The sequence below is a fragment of the Corvus moneduloides genome, chromosome 6 (genome assembly GCF_009650955.1).
Source record: "Corvus moneduloides isolate bCorMon1 chromosome 6, bCorMon1.pri, whole genome shotgun sequence".
Lineage (NCBI taxonomy): Eukaryota > Metazoa > Chordata > Aves > Passeriformes > Corvidae > Corvus > Corvus moneduloides.
Genome location: NC_045481.1, coordinates 11,002,752 through 11,026,893, shown reverse-complemented (window position 1 = coordinate 11,026,893; position 24,142 = coordinate 11,002,752). Strand labels below are relative to the sequence as shown.

Genomic DNA, 24,142 nt, shown 5'->3' with positions numbered 1-24,142 from the left:
AACACTGTTAAAGCTGTTAAGCTACTACAATAGTGAGACTCACTCCTTTAACTTATATCAAAGCCTGAATGTCCTGGCCAAGCTTAGGACTCTGGCAGCAAGGCAAAGGACGAATAGGCAGTGAAAGGTTCACCTGCTGTCAATAGACAAGTTTCTAAAAGAAAAATCGGCTGTAGCTGTAGATGTGCTTGGTCTACTCATATCTTTCTTTCTCTGGCTGAAAATGTAGTGTTGTGTTCTAATCTATACCTGCCTGTGTAATGCCAGAGGGGGTAAAGATCCAACTTTCCTCAAAAGAGTGATGTTAAGAGAAGGAAGGTACCAGATCCTGCTTGATGCAGGACTCAAGGGATGAAGGGATGCAAGGACTGTCTACCTTGAACTGTTGTGACTGGCAAGAAACCTTCTCTCCTCCTCACCTTTCACGCTCTTGAATTAATTTTAAGCTTAGTCAAGAGCACTGAGGAACATAAACTGTATACTTTCAATTGTTAAAATCAGAATTTAAAAGTTGAAATCACACTTTAGATGATTGTCTTAATGTTCATTGAAATATGTAAAGCTCTAGCTTTTCAGAAATAAATGGATCAGAAAACCTGAGGGTTGTGTTTTAATTACGATTTGAAGAAACCCATTCTCAATGTGACATTTTTCAGAGCAGTTTGTGCACTTTTTTAGATTTTTATCAGCACTTCTGGAATTGAATGTGCCTATCTCTATAAATATTTGGGTAGGAGAGAGCCATTTGTCAGAACAAGGGGAAGAATAGGTATTTCTTATTCTAGTCATAGGAAGAGAACCGATAAAAAGGTATCTGTAGTTTGACTGTTCTGGTGTCAAGTACATCGAACTGGTCACTAATGTAGCAGAATGTCCATCACTTACTCTTGGGAGCTGTGGTGTCTGTGGTAGTTTGGTTTGTTCCTGGGAGGAAAAAACTGAGCTTGGCTCTTCGATATGAACTAACAAGCACAGTACTTTCATAGAAAGTGTGTTACCTTGAAATCTTTAGCAGATGGATACACAGAATTGTTAGTCTGAATTTGTTTGCCTTTTTTAAAGAGATGTAGTTAAAATTGCTGAGCTTTTTGACTTAAGTTAACTCACTTTCTCCAGGTGCCCTTCTATCCAATGTTGTCTGCAAGCTCTGGAAGCCAGCTCTTTTGTGGTAGCACCACAGTGCCACTTGCAGAGGTCATTGGGCACGGCTGTGTGACACTGAAATAATGTTTTAGAACTTACTCTGTCAGCTTTCTGGTATGTGCTGGCTGACTGGATCATGACTGAAAAGCAGGGGTGATCGTGCTTGATGGTAGGAAGGAGGAGAAAATCTGTTGGATAAATGGTCCAGTGATTCAGAGCTAGAATTACTCTGGAGTCATCACTTCTAGATGGGAAGTTGCCATAGCAACAAAAAATGCTTTCTTTCAACATTTCTGATTAGAAATGTTACCCATCCTCTTAAATAACCACTTTTGGCTATCTTAGAATTTTTCTGCAATTTCAAATACCTGCTTCCCTGAGGTGTGTGCTACCTTAGGGTACTGTAGTCTGTGCATGTGTGCAGACACATGAGATGAGAGCACCTGTTAATTTGAAATGGAGAATTTGTTTGCTAATAGAGGGAACAGGAAAATGGCTTTTCCTATTCCAAGTAATGAAAAAATACAGGTGGCAGTGGAAAATAGCCAGTTCAGAAAAACACCATTAGGCTGAAGAACAATATTGAAAGTACAGAATCCTGTGCAGTAATAATGTTTATAATGCATCTTAATTAGCATTTATTGCTTAATACACGGTAAGTCATTGCTTCCTAATTCTTAATGCTGTTTTTCTTTTGGCTTAGTCTATTAATAATTTTGTTCGTAATGCTTTTTAAAATTTCAATTAATGGATAGAAATTACCTTGCAGATCACTTGTATTTCAGCATAAACATTTTTCAGCATTTAGTTTTTGAGATTAAAAAGTGAAATAGTCTGAAAAATGCAATGTAACAGGTATTACTTGCACATAAATGCTTTCAACTTGCTGATGTATTCCATTTTCACTGGAACAAGTTCTAGAGTGTTTTTGGTAACTGAGGCTTCTAATATTCACTGTACTGTCTCTCCTTATTTGTTCTATAAGTTTGTATAAGGGGTTTTGCTTTTATAATATTAAATTTGCAAAATGGTCATCTTAAATGTGTTTAATGAAAACTAAATGTTGCTTTCAGTCATCTTTGGTATATTAAGTACTGTGTGTATAATATAGTACAATTGTTAATCTATTCTTGAAGCATATATTCTTTTCCAGTTACGCTACTAGAACAAAATTTGAATGAAATTAGTGTCTTGGAGACTCAAAAGGTAGATATTTATGTATGGTAGAATTTCCATGCGCACTGAATGTATACACTACAAGACTATGCAAATTGTTCCCAGCTTTTCTGGGAATACTTTTCAGAACATGAAGAAAATTGGTTTCTCTTGCTTTAGCAATAGCTCTGTGAAAATGCCACCGATGTTATTTCATGCAGGAATGAAGCTGCTTTCATACCTACTATACTTAACAAAATTCTAATTAAATCAAGTCAAACTGTCAAAGTACCAGCATTACAACTTGATTTCCATCATGAATCCTATTCCCATCTTACTTTTTTCCCTATTTCTTATCTTGTGGGCACCTTCTGAGAAGAATATGGTCTTTCCTGTAAGGAAAGAGTGCCAAGGTATATTTTGTGTGTGCTTCTAGTTTGCAAATTTGAGAGACTTCTACAGCAAATTAAGGGCCTGCAAAATGAATTATGATATTGCAGCAAGAGGTCCTTGTCAGCTGTTTCTATATTTTTAATGTATCACTCCTAGATGTTTTATCATTCTTGTAATGAATATCATGAAATTATTCATATTTTAAAAGTTAACTATTGCCTCCTTTAAACCTGCTTTTCCTCCTTCAAAAAAAAGGGGAACGAGAAAGGCAGCACCACAAGTTCTGACAGGCTTTTGTTAAGGATGCATTTTATTCAGCTTGAGAGAGAGCACTGTCAAGTGTAGTCAGGGAAAAAACAGCCAACTGGAAACCTATAGTGGGAACCATTTTTCTTGGTTTATGTTATAAACTTCATACAGAGGTACAGTGACAGTCTGATAAGGATTATTACCATAACAGCAACTTGCTTTGAGTAGGCAGTAAACCACTACAAATCTTAAGGTATGTTTTAGAAGCTGTTAAAGCTACTACCACAGTAAGACTCACTCCTTTAACTTTATATCAAAGCCTGAATGTCCTGGCCAAGCTTAGGACTGGCAGCAAGGCACAGGACAAATAGGCAGTGAAAGGTTCACCTGCTGTAAATAGACAAGTTTCTCTGATCCCTTTGAAGATGAACTTTAATACCTTGGAGACCTGGACTTCTCAGAGGGGGGGAAGGTGAGAGTAGCTGAGGAACTACATTATTTGAAAATTTTTTTTAATTTGTCTGGTAACTTCAAATAAATGGGCTACTGCATGTACCAAGGTGATCCATTCCCATCTGTATGAGGGCTATGGTACAGAAATGAATGCTGAAAAGATGAGCAGAACAATAGGTGGCAATACATTCAGAGGATGATGGATACAATAGTTTAATTAAAAGCATATTCATTTTCAGTTATTTCTGTGACTAAAATGGCTTTTTAGAAGACTTTTCTAAGTTCAGCTCCAATTAACTGCTTTAATTTCTTTTTAAACAGGTGTCAAATAAAAAATCAAATAGCACTCCTCCCCCAGCACAACTATCTAAAATCAAAGTACCAGCACCACAGACAGTAGTGAAGAAGGAAAAGCGTCAGAGTTCTTCAAGGTTTAATGTTAGCAATAACAGGGAGCTTCAAAAACTGCCAGCTTTAAAAGGTACGTCTTTCCTAAGTAAAATTACTCTTATGGGGAAATTTGGGCATGAGACCAAGAAGCATCTCAGCTATCATACTTCTAATAACTGGGCAGCATACATAATATATCGGCTGTGCACACAGGCAGACTGCATATACTTGCACTGGGTGGTTTTTTCTTTTGTTCTATCAGTATTTGAGGACTTCCAGTATGTTGCCTTCTTGGCAGTCACTATAGGCAATGTCTGTGTGACAGCATATTCACTCATCTCGCATAAAAGCAGAATTTGAGCGCTCTCTGCAAAATATTAGGCATCTGTCCTCAGTGCAGTGTGCTCAAACCATGCTTTGCTTGTACTAAAATTTCTCTTGACATTGTTAGAAGACCTGGTCTGTGACTATTTATGGGTCTGTTTTTCCTGAGCACAGGTCAAGCAGAGTGGTGTCTTTTTTAGTGCATATGAATTTTTCCTTTGTTGATTTTAAGGCTTTGTTATCTTCTAGATTTATATTTACTGCCATCTGTGACAAAAAGATGATGATAACTGATGCGTCTTCTCTTACTAACCCAGCTTTAATCATCTTTATTTGTTCTGAAGGCTTATTTAGAGGAAACAAAAAAAAAAGCAGTTTTGAAGTGCAGTGTGTACTGCTTTCCAGTGTTCAAGATTGGCAGTGAAAGGCTAATGGATCACTGAAATGTTGAGTACTGGTGTAGGCAATGTGAAATTATTGGGGAAATTATTGGATTCTTTCCTCCAGTCATCGTTTTCTTAACATAATGTATTAGTGTTTCTTTAAAATAAACTCTGCTTCTCAGCCTATCTGAATTACACTGCATTTCACTCAGATCAAATTGGATTGCAAGATTTTTCTCTTCACACAGATACCTTTTTTACAAAAAGAATCTGAAATACTGTCCATTATGTTAGTATAGCAGCCTATATACAAGATGCTGTTTAAAATATTCCAAGACTAAACTACTGTTTACTTAGTTAATTTCAATCTATTTATTACATTTTTAGATAAGAATATTTAGCACCACAGATTATGAATAATATGTTCTGTCTTTTAAACTAACGTAGAAGGTTCATGCACAAGCTGTGACATCCAGGGCATGAGTGACATAAGCAAAAGACACTGAATTAAAGTAGTGATTTTTATAAGAAGTTATGCATACAGCCACATTGACTGGCATAACCTTTTGTTCAAAGACTCAGCCACAAAGAAAAACATTTGTTTCTTGGTCCTATTTTAAATACAGTGGTTCTGGTAGTGCCTGGTACTGCAGCTCAGGGATACCAGAACTGAGCATGCAATTACAAGCGACGTGGACAGAGAGCTGGAAATGGGAATAATGAGTGCAGATGGGAGAGGAGAGAATGAATCCATCTTACAGTGGTGAAGTTTAAGATCTGTTTTCACCTTGGCTGTGTTGCAGTTTAAACCAGTAGGCCAATGAAGGGCAGAAGAATGCTTGCTTGTACTTGGAAGAGGGAGGAGTAAAAAAAAAAATCTTAAAAACCGTCTGAGGTATTTTCACAGAACATTCTAGCACTTTTTGACACAGTGTACCTTGATGTGAAGAAATGGTAGGAATATTGTGCACTGTAATTGCCTTGAGTCTCCAGTCATTCCCCCCACCCTCAGGTGAAAGGAAGGAAAAGATCTTGAGCTTCTCCCTGGTGGATGCCTGATGCTGTGTGTACGTCCCCAGGCTGTCAAGGGCCAAGCTGTGTTATGGAACACTGGTGCACTTGTTGATCTAGTGAGGGGTAGTAATTGCCACCTTTTATTAGTAAAGGTAGTTATAGCTTTAGTATGAAGATGTACCCAGTCTCATGGTGTCTGCGTAATGGCTGTGCTCACTGCATGTGCTTACTCCTGATGTAATTCCAACCTGTTAGGGTTGGCCAGTCATGCTGTTCCTCTAAAAGATACAGATACTTGACTTAATGCACATTTAGTGGGTCAAGTGAACCTGGGAAGCTTTCTTTTTGGACATATTTAAGTGTATTGTTTAATGTCTGTGTCTGGACAGGAGTTAAATTGGACTGGTAGGCTGTAATTTAAAGGACTGAAATGATTAAGACAGGTTTGACTTCTATGAAGTGCTGGGAAGAACATAGTATTCCTTCAGGTTAGCTATGCTTAACCGGCTTTCAAACTCCTGTTACTTATAACAGGTGGCTGTATTTCTATGGCTACAGTACCAGGGGAACCTTTCTTTTGTCTGTAGTAGAGGAGGAGTTGTGTATTTTCTTACAAATGTTGCATTGACTACTGTGTGGTGTGATATACTTTACACGAGACTGTATTTTAAGCACAAAATATAGAATGAGATTCTTTGTATACGTAAAGATCCATATTAGATATGTGAAAGCTTGTCACTGGTAAGTTCTAAATGACCTGTAGTATTGGTGAGATAACCACCTCTCTTCTGCGCTGTGGGTCTGGAGACGAGGTCAGCAGATCACTTGAAATAGTGGGAGGGAAAGGAGGAGCTGCCAAGGTGGTTTTTCATCAAGACTTCTTATTTAAGAAATACTTTTATGATCTTCAGGCATGCTGCAAACAGCACAAAAGTGCTGATGATAAGCTTCTGGAAATACCAGCATATTTTCCCTGGTGACTCGTATTAGTGTGGTATGATTTGTGTTCATTGGAGCAATTTATGATTAGTGTTATGCACCCTCAGATTATCCAGGAAGCGGAGGAGCAGGATAGCTCAGATAATGCACAAAGAAAAGGAAATAGATTATGAATTAAGAGGCTCTAAGAATAGAGCCGAATGTAGAAAAGAGAAGTCTCTGATGTAATTTGTTTGTGGAACATCAAGATCCGCGTATTAGCAAAGCTGCAAGCTAGTGAAGCTCCCTGCAGCACAGCGCAGTGCAGCCTGATTTAGTTGGGTAGAACAGGTAGCTTGTCTGCCCACAGATAACCCATAAGTATCTCTGGAGAAGTGCCTTCAGAGCAGTGTCAAACATATTGAAAAGATCTTACCTATTTTCACCAAAAAAAGAAAAATTCTGTGCCAACAAATTTGTGCTGTGTTGATTTCTGCTTATGCAGTTCCCCTTGTTAGCTAACATTGGTAGTACAGGTACTTAAGTTACAGAAAATTGATTTTTGCTCTAAGTTGTTTATTGGGAAAAAATTACTTACTGGACTTAAAGGTGTGTTTTATTTTATTGGGGTTTGAAAGCTTGCAGGTTAGTGCTTTGGTTGTATCAAATATAAATGGCAAAGGATGCTTCAGCCTTCAGAAACTTACCAGTTTCTACATTTTTGGTTTCCTAAGAAAGCAGTTTGTAATTTAGGATATGTTAAAACTAGTATATTAAATATAAAATATTACAATTCTATAAATTGTGAAAATTGTTTAAAATTTAAAAAATATGTTCTGTATGAAATAAACCACTTAAGTGTTCAGTATTATTATGTAAATATACTTAAAATGTAGCATATCCAAGCTTGTGCATACCTGACCACTGACACACTGGAGGAGTTTGTGTTCTTCGAAGCTACTCACTTCAGCTTTATGCGAGAAGCTTGAATTCATTGTTACACTATGAGTAATTTTTTCATGGTAAATGAGATTTTTAACTGTGCAAACAGGTGAATGTACTTGTATTCAGACGTTATTTTGCAAGAATGTGCTGATTTTAGTAAACAGTAAATATAGTAAACTAAAATGAGAGATAACTTTGTACAAAGTGGTGAGATTTTTAAGGATGTGGTCTGGATCTTTACAATATGTAAGAAAATGCCGCAATGAGAATTTTTAAAAATAGTATTTAGACACCCTAACTAGGATAAGATGTTTTATGCACTGTCAAATACAGTTGTGTCACAAATCTAACTTTAACCTTCAAGTAATACTCATTAAAAAAATGTTCTCTGTCAGTTCTAGAATAACAAATTTGAAAAAAATAAGTCAGTACTACTTAATATTCTGAAATGTTGCAAATTTCCCAATGAACATATGTTACTCATGCATTTGTAAATTTGGGCATGATTCAAAAATATGCTTTTTTGTAGCATTTCTGTATATAGTTTTTAAAAGCTGGGTAAAATCCTTTTATAGCCATATAAAGGCCTCTTGGATGAAGTGTCGTGATTTAGTTTGTGGGTTTGGGATTGGATTTTTTTGCTGGTTTTATTTGGGGTTTTGGGCTTTTTTTCAGATAAAAGTGAACATTGTTTGATATGATCTTAAAGATAGAGATTGGACATCAGCTTTTATTTTCAAATACAGTTCTGAATTTATTTTAAAAGTTACTATTTACCTTTTGGAGTTGGACTTTTGGGCTCAAAAATGTGGATACAATATTCTTACAAAGGTTTTTATCAAGGTAGGGAGAAATGAGCTATATTGACAGCTGTGGACATACGTACTGACTTTTAGTGCTGAGAAGTATAGAATTGGTTTCTTAATATAGAATATCTGCATGTGATAGGATTAAACAGATTCTGATATTTTGTTGTTGAAGATCTTGCCACACATTTTGATCAGTCCTGGTTTTGATCTTCTGGTGTTGTCAGTTTCTGCTTTAGCATGGTTTCAACATTAGAGGTACTATTAGTCATATCTATTTGAAAAACCCAAAAACAACCAAAAAAACCCCACCCAATAAAAGTGAGGGGGTGGAAAAGAAATTAACATGACAGGTCATTTTTCTGAGCACATTTCATGCAGAGAGCATGGGTCTTGTTTTATTCAAGTAGAGACTTCTGAGCTCTGCCAAATTCTGACTCTGTTCTGTGTAAAAGAACATCAGGGTGGTGTCTCAGCTTGTCTGCCTCTGATACAGGACTCTGATAGGGAGGCAAGCATTATTAAATCTTTCCTAATGTTTTTAAGTTGTAAATGGCTGCCTAGGAGATAGCTCTGTTTTCATTGTCTGTACAGTATTAAAGTCTGATGAATCAAAATTGCAGAAGAGGTGATTCTAGTTTGAGTCTGATAACTAAAAAAACAAATTTACCAAATTTTGATTGGTAAAACTGTTGAAACCATGAGAAAGGAGGAAAAAGTGAGAATTTCTCAAGAGGTCAGAAATGTAAACTTATTGTGTGTTTTTCTCAACTGCAGAGTACAGATAAGTAAGCAAAACTGATAGCAAGTAAATGAGAAAGCAAGTCAAGTTTTGTTCCTGGTACAGCAGAGAAATTCCACCGTGTATGTTGATAATTTCTGCAAACTCTTATTGGAATACTTAAGTTTAAACTTAAGCAGTGTCTGTTACCTGTTCGTTTAAAACTAGCATCTATTTTTCTTATACAAAAGAGACTGACTGGACATGTGCAATGTAATTGAATTTATGAGAATCGTGGTGCTAATGGACTGCTTTGAGGTTTGCAGGAGCATTTTTCTTACAAGCTGCTGAAATTTGAGATCTCAGTGTTTAAGATCACTTTCATTGCAGAAACCTACTCCTGCCACTTGTAATTTATGTAGAGAACAAATACGCAGTACTTTGGCCTTTCCAGTGTAATTGCACTTCTTATGTGCATGCATGGCAATTAAGGAATTGTGTCCAGCTGCAAGGTGGTAGCATCTCTGTTTAGCTAAAAGTATGTTATGCAAAGTACGATGATAGATTAAACAAGATAATGCTGCTATAAAATATAATTTACCCTAATACATAATTCATTTAAAAGACAAAACACTGAGACAAAACAAATCTCATGTAAAACATCAATGAATGCAGTTTTGTGAAATAGATCGTTCTCTTCTCCCTTGTATGTGATCTACAGTGGAGTGAGTATGCTAAATGCTGTCCTTCTGGTCCTGTGTTCATGCTTTTATAGGTTTTTTTGACATCCCAGTGTTGTATTTAATTTATTGAAACAAAAAGTCCATCATGGAAAATACTACAGAAGCTTGTTCTTTCCTATATCAGTATGGTTGTGTCAGTGAATGTATATATTGTATTATGTGAAGGAACTGTGGAGGCTCTTTGTCCTGTTACTTTAGCAACTTGTCCTTGAACTTTGATCTTAAAAAGCATTATCAGTATTGCGTAAACAGACTTTCCTGTACCGATTTTTTTCTTTTAAATGTTTAAAATAATTACTAACATGTGTGTGCTAAGCATATACATTTCTTAAACCCAAAACTAGCAATTGTTTGGTGTTCATCCAGGAAAATATGATCTATCAAATGAGTAAATATTTTAATGTTAATGGTTATAAAATAACTAATATTAAACTCTTTAGAAATTATCCAGTCTGTATTGCTATGTAGCATTTTAAAGATTAAGAAACATGATAGCCAGTGAATGAAGAACTACCAAAAAAAAAAGGCAGTAGAGAAAAATACTTGCTTGAGTGTGTGAATTTTTTTCCTTCAGCTAGTTTTACATTAAATCATAGGCTTGGATTAATGAGCCATTTTTCATTTCAACTGCCCTATCAAACACCTACTCATTAGTCAGCAGCTGAAAGTGTTAGAAGAATGCACTACATCTGTCACTGGCAGCATTTCCTACCAAACTTGTTTCCACTAAAGCTTGGATAGAATCCATGAAAATAGGATTTAAAATGTGGTATTATCTTATTTTCTAGATTCTAACCTGTCTCTGAATTCAGTTTAGATCTCTCTTAAAATGTCTTTTATTATGCCTTCATTTACAAAAGGAACATTTTGTTCCATTGCATAGATCCTCATTATAATCAGATCTATACATTTTTGCTGCTGCACTGAACTTCTTTCTTCTTAAGACCTCAACAGATCAAACATTGAATTTACACACATAAATATCAATCAGTGTTTGTTGGATAACTAGCATGGTCTCAAATTTTTACTCTTAAATGTAATTTTTACACTTTGTTTCTTTAAAGTGGTTTGTGTGGCCTGTGTAATAGGGCCACAGACAGCACTGAGTTTGGTGTTATTTTGGTGGATTTTGCATAGGGCTTGATTAAAAGTGTGCCAGTATTTGAAATGAGTTTCTGCAATCTGGCCTAGGAGTTAGGTTTTGGTACCAGATGCTAATTTTAAAATAGATTTCTTTTAAGGTAATGATTTTGTGTTGTACAGCTTTCTGAGCTCAACCAATATCTACTGGTTTTTCTCCCTACCCCCATTTACAAAACTACTTAAGTATACAAGATTGGTTGAAGGAAAACTTGGCACTGTTGAACCTGTGTGCTACAGTGACCATGCAAATATTAGGAAATCCAGATAGAGACAGGAAATCCAGTCAGAAGCAGATGTTTACCAATTTCTCTTTTAACTGATTTTTGCTGTACTAGAAGGAGTAAATATTACCAATTTTTCAATGAGGAATTGTCTTTTGCCATGCTTCAGTCTTGGGAATTTTTTAAGGAAGCTGCATGTATAGTTCATGTCCCTTTCATTTATCCAGGTAAGGATTTTTTTCTTATCTCTGTGTTTCTCTTGATAGCTAGGTATTAGCATGGTGTTCACAGCCTCTGTTTCCTTGAAGAGTTTCCTCTTGGCTGTCCTTTGGAATTGAGTCAGAACCTAGTAGGAGAAGCCCATATCCTTCCTACTGCTATGGTTTCTCCTCCAGAATGTGTAGTATCCAGTACCTTTCCTTCTCTAAAACAAAGTTACTGTCTTTGAGTAATTCATTGTTCAGGATTGTGATGAGACCCACATTTTCTTTGACATCATTTATGAGAACAGTATGTTTTGTGCAGGCTGTAATTGGAGTGGGGAAAAGTAAACTACATTGCTCCTACCAGAAAAAACAAGTCATGTTTATTCCTGTCCCTTTTTTGGGTGTCTGTCTGGTGGGCCAGGTAATGGAATCAACATGGCTCAAACTCACCCTTTTCTCATTTTAACTCTGCTCAGTTTCCTAACCTGGTTCAGCCATGGAGCTGCACAAACCCGTGTACAGCAGTTTCAGACAGTTGGGCACCTGTGCCTCAGAAGAGAGGGGTTTGCAGCAGTAGCTCCTATAGGTTTAGCTCAGCTTACCTGCCACGGAACACAGTCTAAGTTAGCAGAAAACTAACCTGACAATAAAGTGGCTTTCTGTCGCTTAGGGGACTACACCAACTCAGCTGTGGGTCTCGTGACCACTGAAGCAGATGAGAGCAAAATATTTTCAAATGTAAAGCAGAGAGGAGTGCAGGAAGGGGCCTGAAGCAGTCTGCAACAAGGCTGTCTTAGGTTGATGCAGAATAGCAATTTCAGCAGTTGTGGAATTATGCCTTTAGTAACCTTAGAGCTCAGACTAAATACACTCTCTTCCTCTCTCAATCAAAAAATGAAAACTCATATAGTCTGAGAGGTAACCAACCCAAGTGTCTTCATGTCAATAGAAGTTTGTGCAATTTTAATTATCTTATGTTGTTGATTCTGTCACTATCAGTTAGAATAGTAGGTGGTGTAGAACGGAAATAAAGGCAACCTTTGGGCAGGTGAATTTGCTGTGTGTGTTGGAGGGGGGTGAGAAGCGGGGTGTGTGGTTGTTTTTAAAATCAACAACCCAAATTGAATGTTTGTTTTTGAAAAAGTGGTACATCGCCTCCAAATGTAGAGAGTATTCATCAGCTATAGTGCTGGATCCTAACTAAATGACCTTTAAGGTCACTTCCAACCAAAACCCTTCTATAATTCTAGAAAGTTACACAGTTATATCCTGAGAACTTTATAGGATTTTTCCTTCATTCCCATCATTGGAAAGTTAGAACTGATGAGCAGGGTTCAGAGGAAACCTGTAATAGCTACAGTTTCACTATGCTGTCAATATGGTTTTTTATTCATTTAATTCTAAAAATGGATAGCTGAAGTTAATACTGTTTTTCATTTTCTTGCAACAGAAATGTCTTCATAAATTTGTTAAAGTAAGCTCTTCTTCCTCCCATTATTATTATTCATTAGCTCTGTTCCACTTGCACTAATATTCTTTCCCTTCCATTAAGAAGTCAATTCCTAACTCAATTTTCTTTGCAATTTTTTCCCAAATGAAGTTGCTCAAAATAATTCAACTTAAGTAAATATTTTCCTTCAGTGGCAAATCAAATATTTTAAGACTGAAACAAAGGGAGGGTATACAAACCTCCTGAGTAGAATGTACTCTCAATCTCTCTGTACAATGGTGAGAAGACAGCAGATGTTAAAAAGCAGAAGGTCTTACGAAGATCAAAGTACTTCAGCTCCACTAGTGCCCTGTCAGAATTACACCAGAAGTACACTGAATAATGGCTGTTTTAACCAGTTTCTCAGTGGTTTACTAAGTACTGGACTCAGACCTAACAGAGTCCAGCAAAGAGGAAGAAATGAGAACAGGGTATGTGTTTTCTGCAAGAGAAAACTTACTGAATGTGGCCGAGTGTTCTGCCAATAGAACTGCTAGCACTGTGAATGTCACATTTACTCTCTCTAATGAAGAGCTTTCTAGGGGGCTTGACTCTTAAAGCATTACCTAAAATTTGCTAATGAACCTTCAACTATGAAAGCCATGCGGATGTATAAATTGGGAAATGGCACTGTAACTAAAGTAATGTTCCCTTTTTGGTCTGTTGTTAAATTGTGTCCCTGGGGACCAGCAGCCTTCCTGGCCATTTAATCTTTGCAAGGAGTTCCAGAGAGAAAGAAGCAGCAGCTGACCATTAAAGAAAGCAAAGACATGAGTAGAAAGGAGGAGTGATAGAGCAACTGTTCTTAAATGTGTGGTTACCAGATAAATTGGAATTTTAAAGCTAATTTTTGATGCTTCATACTGTGGTTTACTACTATAAAATAATCTAATTCTGCTTTAAGATGGGAAAAAACCCCAGAATTTTCTACAAGATCCTGCCTGTGAAAATATTTTTTAAAATTACCCAAGTTGTTTAGTTTTTTCCTTCATACATCAAAATCTTGTAGAAAACCTTGTTTGAGGTCAGTCTTGGTTTTATTTTTCAGTCTAGGTTTTTTTAAAGGCATATCTCTATGGTAGCTTTTTGTTTTATAAGGCTGAAACTCACATTGAACTTGGTGATTTTAAAAGTCTCTTCCAACCTTGATGATTCTGTAATTGTAAGGTATACTCAAGGGATAGATAAAAAACAAAGCTTTTGAGGATACACCTTCCCTGGTTTTGCCTAGATTGTAAAGACAAAGGATTTGAATCTCTGTAGTCTTAAAGAAAAGGTTTAAAAAGTTCATGTGGTTCATTTTGATGTTGTCAAAAGCAGGATCAACTACATTTGTGTCACACATTATGTTTGGTGATTTTTCAAACTACTAGAAAGCTTTCAGTCTTTTATTTTGTTTCAGTGTGCTTATTGTGAGAGGATTTCATTTAATTTCTAGCCTATTCTTCCTTGAGGTAGGATGCATTTACTTTTTGTAGTTAATGTAGAATAATTAATTCCTTCCACCTCCATAATTATTCTTTAAAGTACTTGGATATTCTCAGTCAAGTCCCTTCTATTTATAAAACAAACACACCAACAACAAACAATCCACACCACATCAAACAGAGGAGCTTTATTTTTTTTTTTTAACCAAGTAATATTTTACAGATTTGTTGTCTTTGGGCTTTCTCATCATGTTTACATCCAGGATGTACTACTTTAAATTTGGCCTTGTCAGCAATCACTAAGTCCAATTGATTCTTATGGATGATATTCTTCTTTTTTATATCCCAGTTAGTCATTTCCCTTCAGGAATTGAATAATATTCATTACAGCACTAACTCACATTTGACAGTGTATTATTGTAGTGTGATGTAATTTTTCTAACCAGGTACACATATGCCCTATAATTTGTTTTTACTTCAAATTTTCATCAGCAAATTACCTAATGGAAAAATCTCTTCTGATGTGCACTTTTTTTTTTCCTTTTCTTTTTTCTTTTCTTTTTTTCTTTTTTGAGTAGATATAAGTTAGGACAGTATCATGGATTAAGTAATCTACATACTTATTTGCACTATATGGGACATACAGTATTTGGGGAGAACGACAGATGTGGAGAGTAACAAGTAACTGTGCCAATTTCTCTGAACATCACTCCAAGCAGACAAAATGGTCTTTCAAATAGCTCATTGTAAAAATAAGTGTGCAAGTCTCACATGATGAAAAAAAGGGTGCTCACAGGTATTTTTGTAAATACGTTAAATAATCAAACTAATAAGTTCAGAAATTGTTACACTGTACTTTTTTTATTATACTTCTGAGATTATGCAGCAAAACTCTTTTCATATGCCTATATATTGCTTCTTAGTCCTTTACTCTTCAGTAATAGTTTAAAAAGTTTTTTATAATTACTGATCTTTTTAGAAAGGAAAACCAGTATTTTGCAAAATCCAAATTTAGCAACATTAACCTAAACTGAAGGCCGATCCATTTCTAGATTAAAAGAAGTATTCTGGTCCATTTCTAGATTGAAAGAAATATTCAGCATGAAACATGAGGTTTTCATCTCCTGCTTGTCATATGTATGTATATTTATTCATAATGTACATACTAGCAACCAGTGATAAAGCAGTTCATGGAATGCTTGTGAGGTTTTATATTTCTACATCACCAATAATAATCCAAGGACCTGTATCTTATTGTGAACTACCTACCTTTTGCTATGGCCCTTGGAAGCTAAAGTTGTAAATGTTGCCCTCGATGCTGTGTTTTTCCACGGTTAAATTGAACATCGGTTTGGTGATCCTGGGAAACCTTACTGAAGGAAAGGCTAAGGAAAGAGGAAAAATAAAAATACATGCGTTCTTTCTAGCAGGTGCTGCTGAATATTATTGAGGGGGCGGGGTACAACAGCAGCAGTGAGATCATCCTGGTAATAATAAGAAACCCAAACCCAAAAGCAGCAGACCCGTCATCTCCGCAGCCGCTCCGCCCCTGCCGCGGGCGGCGCGGGGCCGGGGCCGGTGCGGGCGCGGGGGGAGCCCCGCACCGGCCGCGCTCATTCGCGGCCTCCTCGGTGTCATTTGAAGTTGCTGCCGTCGGCCAATAGGGCTCCTCCCGCCCGCTGACATCACTCTCCAGCCAGTTCCCTCCAGCTGCAGAACGCTTCAGTTTCTGTCTTTTTTTAAACTAAAATGGAGGCTGGTTTCTTGCCTTAAGGAATACAGTGCCGTGCCTGCTGGAGCCTAGATGTTGACATGTAACAGAGCTGGCAGCAGGATGGTGGTTGACGCAGCCAATTCCAATGGGCCGTTCCAGCCCGTGGCCCTTTTGCATATTAGAGGTGAGTTATTGTGCGTGTGAGAGTGAATCGAGACCCTCTGACGAACGAATAAATGGCTATTGTGGAGCTCGGAGAAGGGGAGCAGGAAGTCCTTTGTAGCTCAGTCCCTCACGGTTTGTTACAGCTGCAATAAAACCAGCGGAGAGCAAAACTCATTTTCTATTAAATGTGTTTGGGGAAGATTTAAGAATTCGTGGAGGCATTGCATACATAGTTAAAAGCAGGTTTTACAGCTTTCTGCCGTAACTCTCCCATCCCCCTTCCAAGCTGTGCTGATGTCAAAGGATGTGAAGTCACTACCCCAGAAAGGTACTGAGGGGGGAGGGAAGAGCCAAGTTATCCCTATACCGTTTCTGTAGAATAAGGTCAAACCTTTAGTGTGCTTCAAAGCCTTCTTTTGTTTGAATTGTTCAGATAGAGCTCCCTTAAAGTGCACTGCAGCTTGTAAAAGAATTGGAAGTGTTGTCGGAGAGGAAGGGGGGGAAGAGATGTGACACTTACTATGAAAATATCCTTTATGTATTTAGAAGGCATTTCCTAGAAGAGATGCGGTTTGGCTTTAACAAGGAAGCTTTTATGTGCCTACTGTGTTGTGTGGTTCTGAATGTTCAGTTTCTTCACATAATACATTCTTTTGGGTTTATAGAATGAGTGCATTGCAAATTACATTTTATATAATTTGAAAATACATGTTGGTATGACACTTCTTTATAATATGGAGTGTGTATCTCTTGTTCTGTATTTTTTTACTTAGTAAAATTTTGCATTGTGATGATGGTTTTTTGTGTATTTTTTTAGCTGGCTCTTAACCAACCAGTGCCTTTTTTTTTTAATATCTTCCATAGGGTGGTTCTGGTTTAGAACTTTATGAAGGCAGAACATGTATTAGCTGGGATGAGCACACCTTGAACAATGGTATTTGTATGCAAGAAACATAGCTAATACCGTTCTTAATTACCTTTGCATCTCAGCTTTCACTGGCATAGGCTAGATGTTAGTACTGGAAAGATTTTTTTTTTTTTTTTTTTTTTTTTTTTTTTTTTTAATTAATACTCCATACATTGAAAAAATTTTGCTTTGAAAGTTTATAAAACCCCAACTGTTCAGAAGTCTGTTCCTTTAAGTAGGAGCATGGGTGTTCAGGTATTTAAAAATTATGAATTCTCTTTACCTTTTAAAAGAGCCATATCCTTCTCTGTCTGAAGTGGCAACGGATGAATTCTAGAAAACTAGTTTTGATCTGTGACTGGGAAGAAATGCAATAAAATTCCTTTGATTTCAAATAAGGGGACTATGCTTGTTGTCAAGGGAATATAAATGGAACTGCCTGACCTGTGGACAAGCCTTTGCTTTTCACTCTGCACAAATCATCTTAATTTTCAGTTAGATGCTGCCTTTTGGAAGAGGAAAAGCACCATCTTTTAAAGGTGCAAGTTAGGAAAACAAACCAAGATTGGAGTCAGAATGATGAAATGTTGCAATGATTATCCTTAATCCTTTGTCTCAATATGATAACAAGGTTCTTGTCATTGAACTTCCTATCCTGCCTTTGCTCCAATGAAATACATAATAGTGGAAACAATGAATTTTGAGAAACTGTTCTGAAATTTACTTTCCCAAGACCTACATTTTTGGTGCACTGAATAATATAGTAGTAAATAAGAGGTTAAAGGGTTTTGTGGTTTAAGGCTTTTTTTGGGTGGTATAGGTTTTTTTCTGTTTCATTGGTTTCAGTTTTTTAATGGCTTATGAGAGTAGACTTTCTTTTAAGCAATTAAAGAGTAACTGGGTGATTGTTTGTTTTTCATTTTTCAGGTGGCAGGAAATAAAATGGGTCTCTGGTATTATAGCCCAGAGGAGTTTTTTGACATTGGGAGAGCAAAGCATCTCTTCCATACATACATACATGTGCGCAGAAGTTCCTGTGGGTTTTTTGTGGGTACCTCACGTCGCCAGCTGCGCTGGTGCTACCAGTACTGATCCTTCCAAAATGAAGCCTATCAGAACAATACATACAAAATTAATGGCAGTAAAAATTAACTGGTAGTTCTGAAGGCTACTGATGTGTTATTACTGTTTGTCCCAATGCATGCTGCTTTTACAGTTGTCCTTTTGCATCGTCTTTTGTAATATAGGATTAAATTTCTAGTAGAAGTGCTCCTCTTGGTAACTGTAAGAGCTAAAACTTCAAGGTCAAGGAGGGGGGTAGGGCCATAAGCCCCTTGGGTGTTTGTCATAGATACAGTTTGTTGAAATAGAAGAACTATTTCTTAAGCACCAGTTTCATAAAATCTTTAAAATTTTGAGATGATGTAGCTACCATATTTGAACTCAGTCCTGGTTCTAAAAAACTATGTGAAACCTTGCATCTTTGAAAATAAAAATTGCAATCTTACTTTCAAAGTAAATTCCAAAGCAATTTCTGTACCTGTAATGTTTGCAGAATGTAATGTTTCAGAATAAAAAGGAAATTCTCAGCTAGCTCTGATATCATGCCAGATCAGAACCTTTCTCCTGTGCATCCTGAACTGTAGGCAGCTTTGTTGTCTGGGTTGCTTACAGCTTTGCTGAAACAACACAATTGGAAAAACAGATGCAGGTGTTTTTTAAAAACTATGTTAAAGTCTTGTGAATAGGAAATAAGAATGTTAGAATTTTACTGATTGCCTTTGCTGACATTGGTATCTGCAACATCACCAAAAGAAGGAATAGTAGGTACTTGTAGGATAGGAGATGTCACGGCCACAAACATCGCATCCTCCAGCAGTTCATGTGGCTGCCGGTGCTCAGTCATCTTGAGTATGGTGCAGCCATGTAATCCTGACTTAGGCTGCTGTGGAAACAGCTGTGAGTCTTGTTGGGGTTCCCCTTTGATTAAGGAGCTGTCTTTAAGCTCAGGCCCATGGCCTTGGTTGTTGCCTCAGCTGGGTTGCAGCCATATGGTTGTCCTGTCATACGCCTCACTGATCTGGATCCCGGTATGTTGGCTACCCAGCTTGGTGTGTCCCTCTTCACTGTGCACTTGACCCTGCTCGGTGTCAGTATAGCTGCTCTCCTTCCTTCCTTCAGGTACTGCAAGACTATGCCCTTTGTCACAACTGTAGACTGTTGGCAATTGTTCCAGAGCAATGTGTAGAAATCAGAAATGGAGAATGTGACTTTTGACCCATTGGTGGAAAATAACAAGCACCAAAAGAGCCTAATCCACACTAAATGCAAGTGGTGTGGCACCATTGATGTATATTGGTTGCTTGTGCTGAAAACACTGGCTCAGTGATTGGCCTGCTGGGGTCGTGAGTTTTTGGTTGCTCCATCTGCAGCAGGCTTTTGTGGGGGTCCAAGTTATGCTACTGCTGCACTGGTCTTTCTAGAGTACAAAGGTAGCTGAATGTTAGCATTGAGTTGATTGCCACTGATTATCATCATAAACTGAAAACTTAGTTGTATTGGAAAGATATAAAGCTTCCAGGAAAATTACAGTTTCAGTTCAAGCAGCTGTTACAGCCATGGAATAGCCACTGTGGTTTGTGATCTTGGATAAAGACCTGACCTTGTGAAACAAATGTAGCTAAAGGAACTCACCTGCATGGAGAGCTCCTTTAGGATCTTTATACATCGGCAGGGCACTAACTATCAAGATGACATTAAGACAGCACAGAGGGTTAATAGGCATTATGCATTTAGCATTTTTACAGCAAGGAGGGAAGCAAAGTTTTCAGGATGCGTCCCTCCTTATGGAGCCCTTCTGGAAGCTGAACCCCTAGGGTGGTGGAAGTGCAATCAAGGCCCTGACAGGAGGAACCACATAAACAAGGTGAGGCTTGGGGAAAGGAAACATTTTGATTTCCATCTCAGCGCTTCAAGCAGAGGAAGTAGCTGTAAAAGCAGCATGGACTAGGACAAACAGTAAACATTTGTCACTAGACTTCAGAGTTACCAGTTCATATTTACTGTTGAGTGTTGTCCTGCTCAAAACCATAACTGTAGGACAGAGTGCAGTAACAGGTAGAAAATAATAGTAATTAATTCTGTAGGCAGAATATGAATGTTCAGGGAGGAGCAGACGTTTTTCATTAGGAATATAGTTCAGTGTTGATAAGAAAAATCTCTTAATACTGTTTTATCAGAGCGTAGAAGTAGCCCAGATGCCAATGTTTTCATGAACTCAAGACAAATATTTGAACAAAAGACATATAAAACTGTGTCCTGATCTGCAATGGCAGAATTAGCAGAATGTAAAGGTTACTTTAATGGCTTAGTTGCTGACTGGCTGGAACTGGTAATGTCTGTTCATGCTTTTCAAAAATTATTTTCAAGATGTTTTGCAAGACGTACTGAAAGTTGTGTGGGAAGAAGGGTGAGAACACCCTGATAGTTTGTTAACTCAAACTGATGCTTCCTGTAGGCCATAACATTTCAAATATCTCATTGTCCATCCTTCTCCTCTGCCTTCCAGAGCAGCAAATGTTTTTTGACAGATTTGACTTGTCATTTTTTAAGTTACTTTAGATTTTGTGGGAGATGCTTTGACTTTTTTTCAAAGATGATGTGATGTTAACTTTGTACATTTTTTCCTGTGTGCCTTGTATATATTCATCTTGAGTGAGGGATCACGGAAGGTAGTTCAGATTCCATCTTTACGTAGTGTTCTCCAGGGCAAAAAATGTCAGTGGTAGTGTTGTTGTGATGTAAATATCTGAGTATTTCGGTAGAAATTTGCATGTTCCTCAAAGTGATGAAAGATCGTTGCTTTTTCTTAAAGGAAAAAGTCTTTCATTTTAGAAAGAATCCATCGTGTGTTTCTTTGTCTTGAAAAATAATTGACCTGAAGATACTTCTGTCTAACCACACTTGCTAAAAACTGTTGCTAGACTGTTGCTTTGCAGGAATTGTATCTGAGCTAAAACAAGATTAAAAAGTATCCATTTTTAATTAAAGGGGAGCAAAGCCCAAAGCTCACACTTCAGAAGTAGTACAGACCAAACTCAGCATGAAGAACAGTAACCATTTACCTCATGATGTACAAAGGAGGCTGAAAGAACTGGATTTGTTTGGCCTGAAGGAAGGAAGGTTAAGGGGAGATTTGATCTTTGACTAACTGATGGGAGGGTGTAGAGCACAGAGCCAGGCTCTTCTCAGACATCCACATTAAATGAATGAGAAGTAAGCAATATGAGTTTGCAAACACTGGAGATTGCAATTGTACACAAGGTGAAAATATTTCCACCAAAAGATTGGTTAAAAGCTGGAACAAGATTCCAGAAGGGGCTGTGAAATCTCTGTGCTTGGAGGTAGTTCGACTGGACAATGCTGAGAGCAGCTGGGTTTCTGTAGTGGGGGATTAGACTAGCAGAAATGACTGTCCCTTTTGGTGAAGATTATTCTATGGTTCTGTCATTCTTTGGTGCTTGTGGGACCAAAAAATGACTGGCCTTGCTGTGACTTAAAATATCAAAATATCAATTTTAAAGTACTTTTTAAGTTCAAAGAGCAATAATCTTGCTGTAAGCTCTCTCTTTTCCCGTTGTCTTTTCTCTGTAGTTACTAAGGCAGACTTTCATGTGTTTGGTGCTAGCATGCCTATTAGTAGTACTTTTACCTCCGTTAATTCTCAGGTTTTGGTGTTAATGGTGTTTTAAATTATTCTTACCATGTTTTAGCAAACTGTTAAAGATGAATGACTGGAACTGCATGCAGTATTAAAAATACTGGCATGCTAAAAGGATGTTTTGTTCATTTCTAAATCTTCAGTTAGGAGCTCAGCAGCAGTCCATAACTCTTCTGAGTAAGCTAGAATTAATAAATGTATGCAGGCAGCTATTTCAACCACATTTCTTTACATTTATCAGCTTTTGGAAAGATCTAATAGATTGAATTAATTTGCTCAGTATCGTGAGGTTTTTCTCTAGATTTTTTTTAACAAGTTTGAACTGACAGTGAGTACAGCTTTTAACAAACTGTGTGACCTTGCTATTCATCTTCTGTGGTGTTTATGAAAATGTTGAACGGCGTCATTTCTAACACATCCGTACAACATTTGTAGTAATCTTCCTGCATTATAACAACATTCTGTTAAAAATATAAAAGTCCCAGGATAATTGGCACTTACCAACTTTCTAATACTTTCCAAGAACTTGATACATTTCAAGCATAATTTCCTTTACCTATGCTGAGTTTGCCATTTTGGGGGTAGGGTATTAATATTTTATTATACTCTGAAACTGGCCTATGCTGGTTGTAAAAGCATACCTAAAAATCTCGACGTTACCTTTCATGATACTGGTTTTTTCCTCTTAGCATATTCTGCAGCAGAAAATGAATCTGGTTTATTCCGTTTGTATTTTCTGTGTAACTGTAATACTCACCTGCACATGCATCTTGCACCTTCCACATAAGTAGGTATTTTTAGGATGATGAACTTACTTGGTCTGGGGATGTATGTTTATTTAAATCTTAATTTTCTTTATTTTTTTAGCTTAGTTAAATTCAGTTAACATTTAAGGTACAGTCGCTCTTTGTTGAGAGAAGTGAGCAAAGTCTTCCTGGGAGGAAAGGTACATAGAGGAGACATCTTCATTTTCTTCAGAGATGCTTCCGTAGTAGTGATGAATTGTGTTAATTCTCTTTGAGTGGATTTAAATTTTAAAATGGAAGGCTTGTTTGTACCTTTGTGGAAGTATTTCTATGCAAAAGACCTTCAAAACTTTTTTTAGCCCTGCCAATCCAATAAATGGGGTTTCCCATGGTCAGCACACATGTTCTATCCTGCTTTGTGTGTCATAGTTGTTGTCAGGTTTGCGTCTAATAGCTCATATAACTTGGATAAACCTCAGTTGAGATTTAAAGGAGATGAAAATGCTTGTTCTTCCCTTTTCTCCCCCATTAGCCAATTATAATTTGGTAACCTGAAGGGATGAGAACAGGTATCAACCTTGTGTTTGGGCTGTTACCTGCCTACCAAGCTACCTGGACTCCATTGGTACATGGCTTGACTCCTGGAGTTAATAGTCATCCATCTTGCCAAAAGTTTCCAATTTCTCATAGAAAATTCTCAGCCACTGCTGCTCCTTAACATTGCTTAATGACTTGTACACTTAATTGTTAGCTTTGAAACCCATCCACTGTTTCTTTCAAAAGTGTTGCCTCGAAAAGGAGAAAGCAAGGCCATCTTCCTCAAGGACAAGCAGCAGTTCTATTCTTAATGAACCTAGGCTTCTTGTATATATGAAATTATGAAAAGTTTTTTATCTGTTAGTATAAGATAATCACCTGAATTATCAAAGGACTGATATTGGTACAAATGGTTCTGTTATTGTATTACTTCTTGTACTGTTTTGCTAGATCTTTTGGAAGGACATTCAGACATTGCCAGACATAGACTGATGGGGTTTTAATGTATCTACCAAAGAAACTCATGGGGGAGTGTTTTTAATACTTGACCAAGAACAGATTTAAAGGAGGTTGCTTAATTATTATTCCTGCTGCCTTTAACATGGTGACATGCTTATTAACTTTTCACCATGCATCACTTTCTATCAGAGTGTATTTTACCTTGCTGCTGCTTTTACTCTTTGTTCTTTGTCGCTCCTTTCTTGACTTCGTTGGGTTGTATAGACCCCTTGCCCATATGAAGAGTGCATGTATAGGTTCTTCTGCTGGAAAAATGAGGATGTTAAGTGTTAACACTACATGTAAAATACCTAAGGGCATGACTGTAAAATGTCTCTAGAGGGGACTTTTTGTTGAGCTAAAAATACCAGGAAATTATAGGAAGGTAGTCAGCTGGAATTTTTACATTACATTTACTGACTCATGGAGTAATGTGCATGCCCTTTCAAGGAAGCAAGAATGTATGCCCTCAAATTTTTATTCATACTTTTGTAATGGTTGCTGTGAAATACATTTTAAGGTTAAAGTTAAGTATCGTCTGTTTCTGTGGAAAACTTCTTTTTCCATTTCTGTTTGAAGCTCCTAATAATTAATTGAGACTTCTGTAAAATCAGCTAATTCATTGAACTGATGCCTTGAAGTGGCTACCTGAAAACAGAGGCTATACAAGATTAAGAGAATAAAAGCAGGTATTTATTTGAAGGGCCTTCAAAGGTACACCTTGGGCAGTCA

General features: G+C 37.2%; 1 protein-coding gene across 2 annotated transcripts in view; it reads left to right on the top strand.

Moving 5' to 3' along the window:
- The window catches only part of PPP2R5C (protein phosphatase 2 regulatory subunit B'gamma), a 79,349-nt gene that overhangs the window by 13,214 nt on the left and 41,993 nt on the right, over window positions 1-24,142 (top strand). The window contains exons 1-2 of one of the 2 annotated variants that reach the window (XM_032111375.1): window positions 3,788-3,874; window positions 15,898-16,021. In XM_032111375.1, coding sequence (XP_031967266.1) covers window positions 15,928-16,021 — 94 coding nt within the window. In that variant the 5' untranslated portion in view covers window positions 3,788-3,874; window positions 15,898-15,927. Of the gene's footprint in view, window positions 1-3,714; window positions 3,875-15,897; window positions 16,022-24,142 lie in introns of those variants that run through there. The other variant, XM_032111373.1, reaches the window with a different exon arrangement.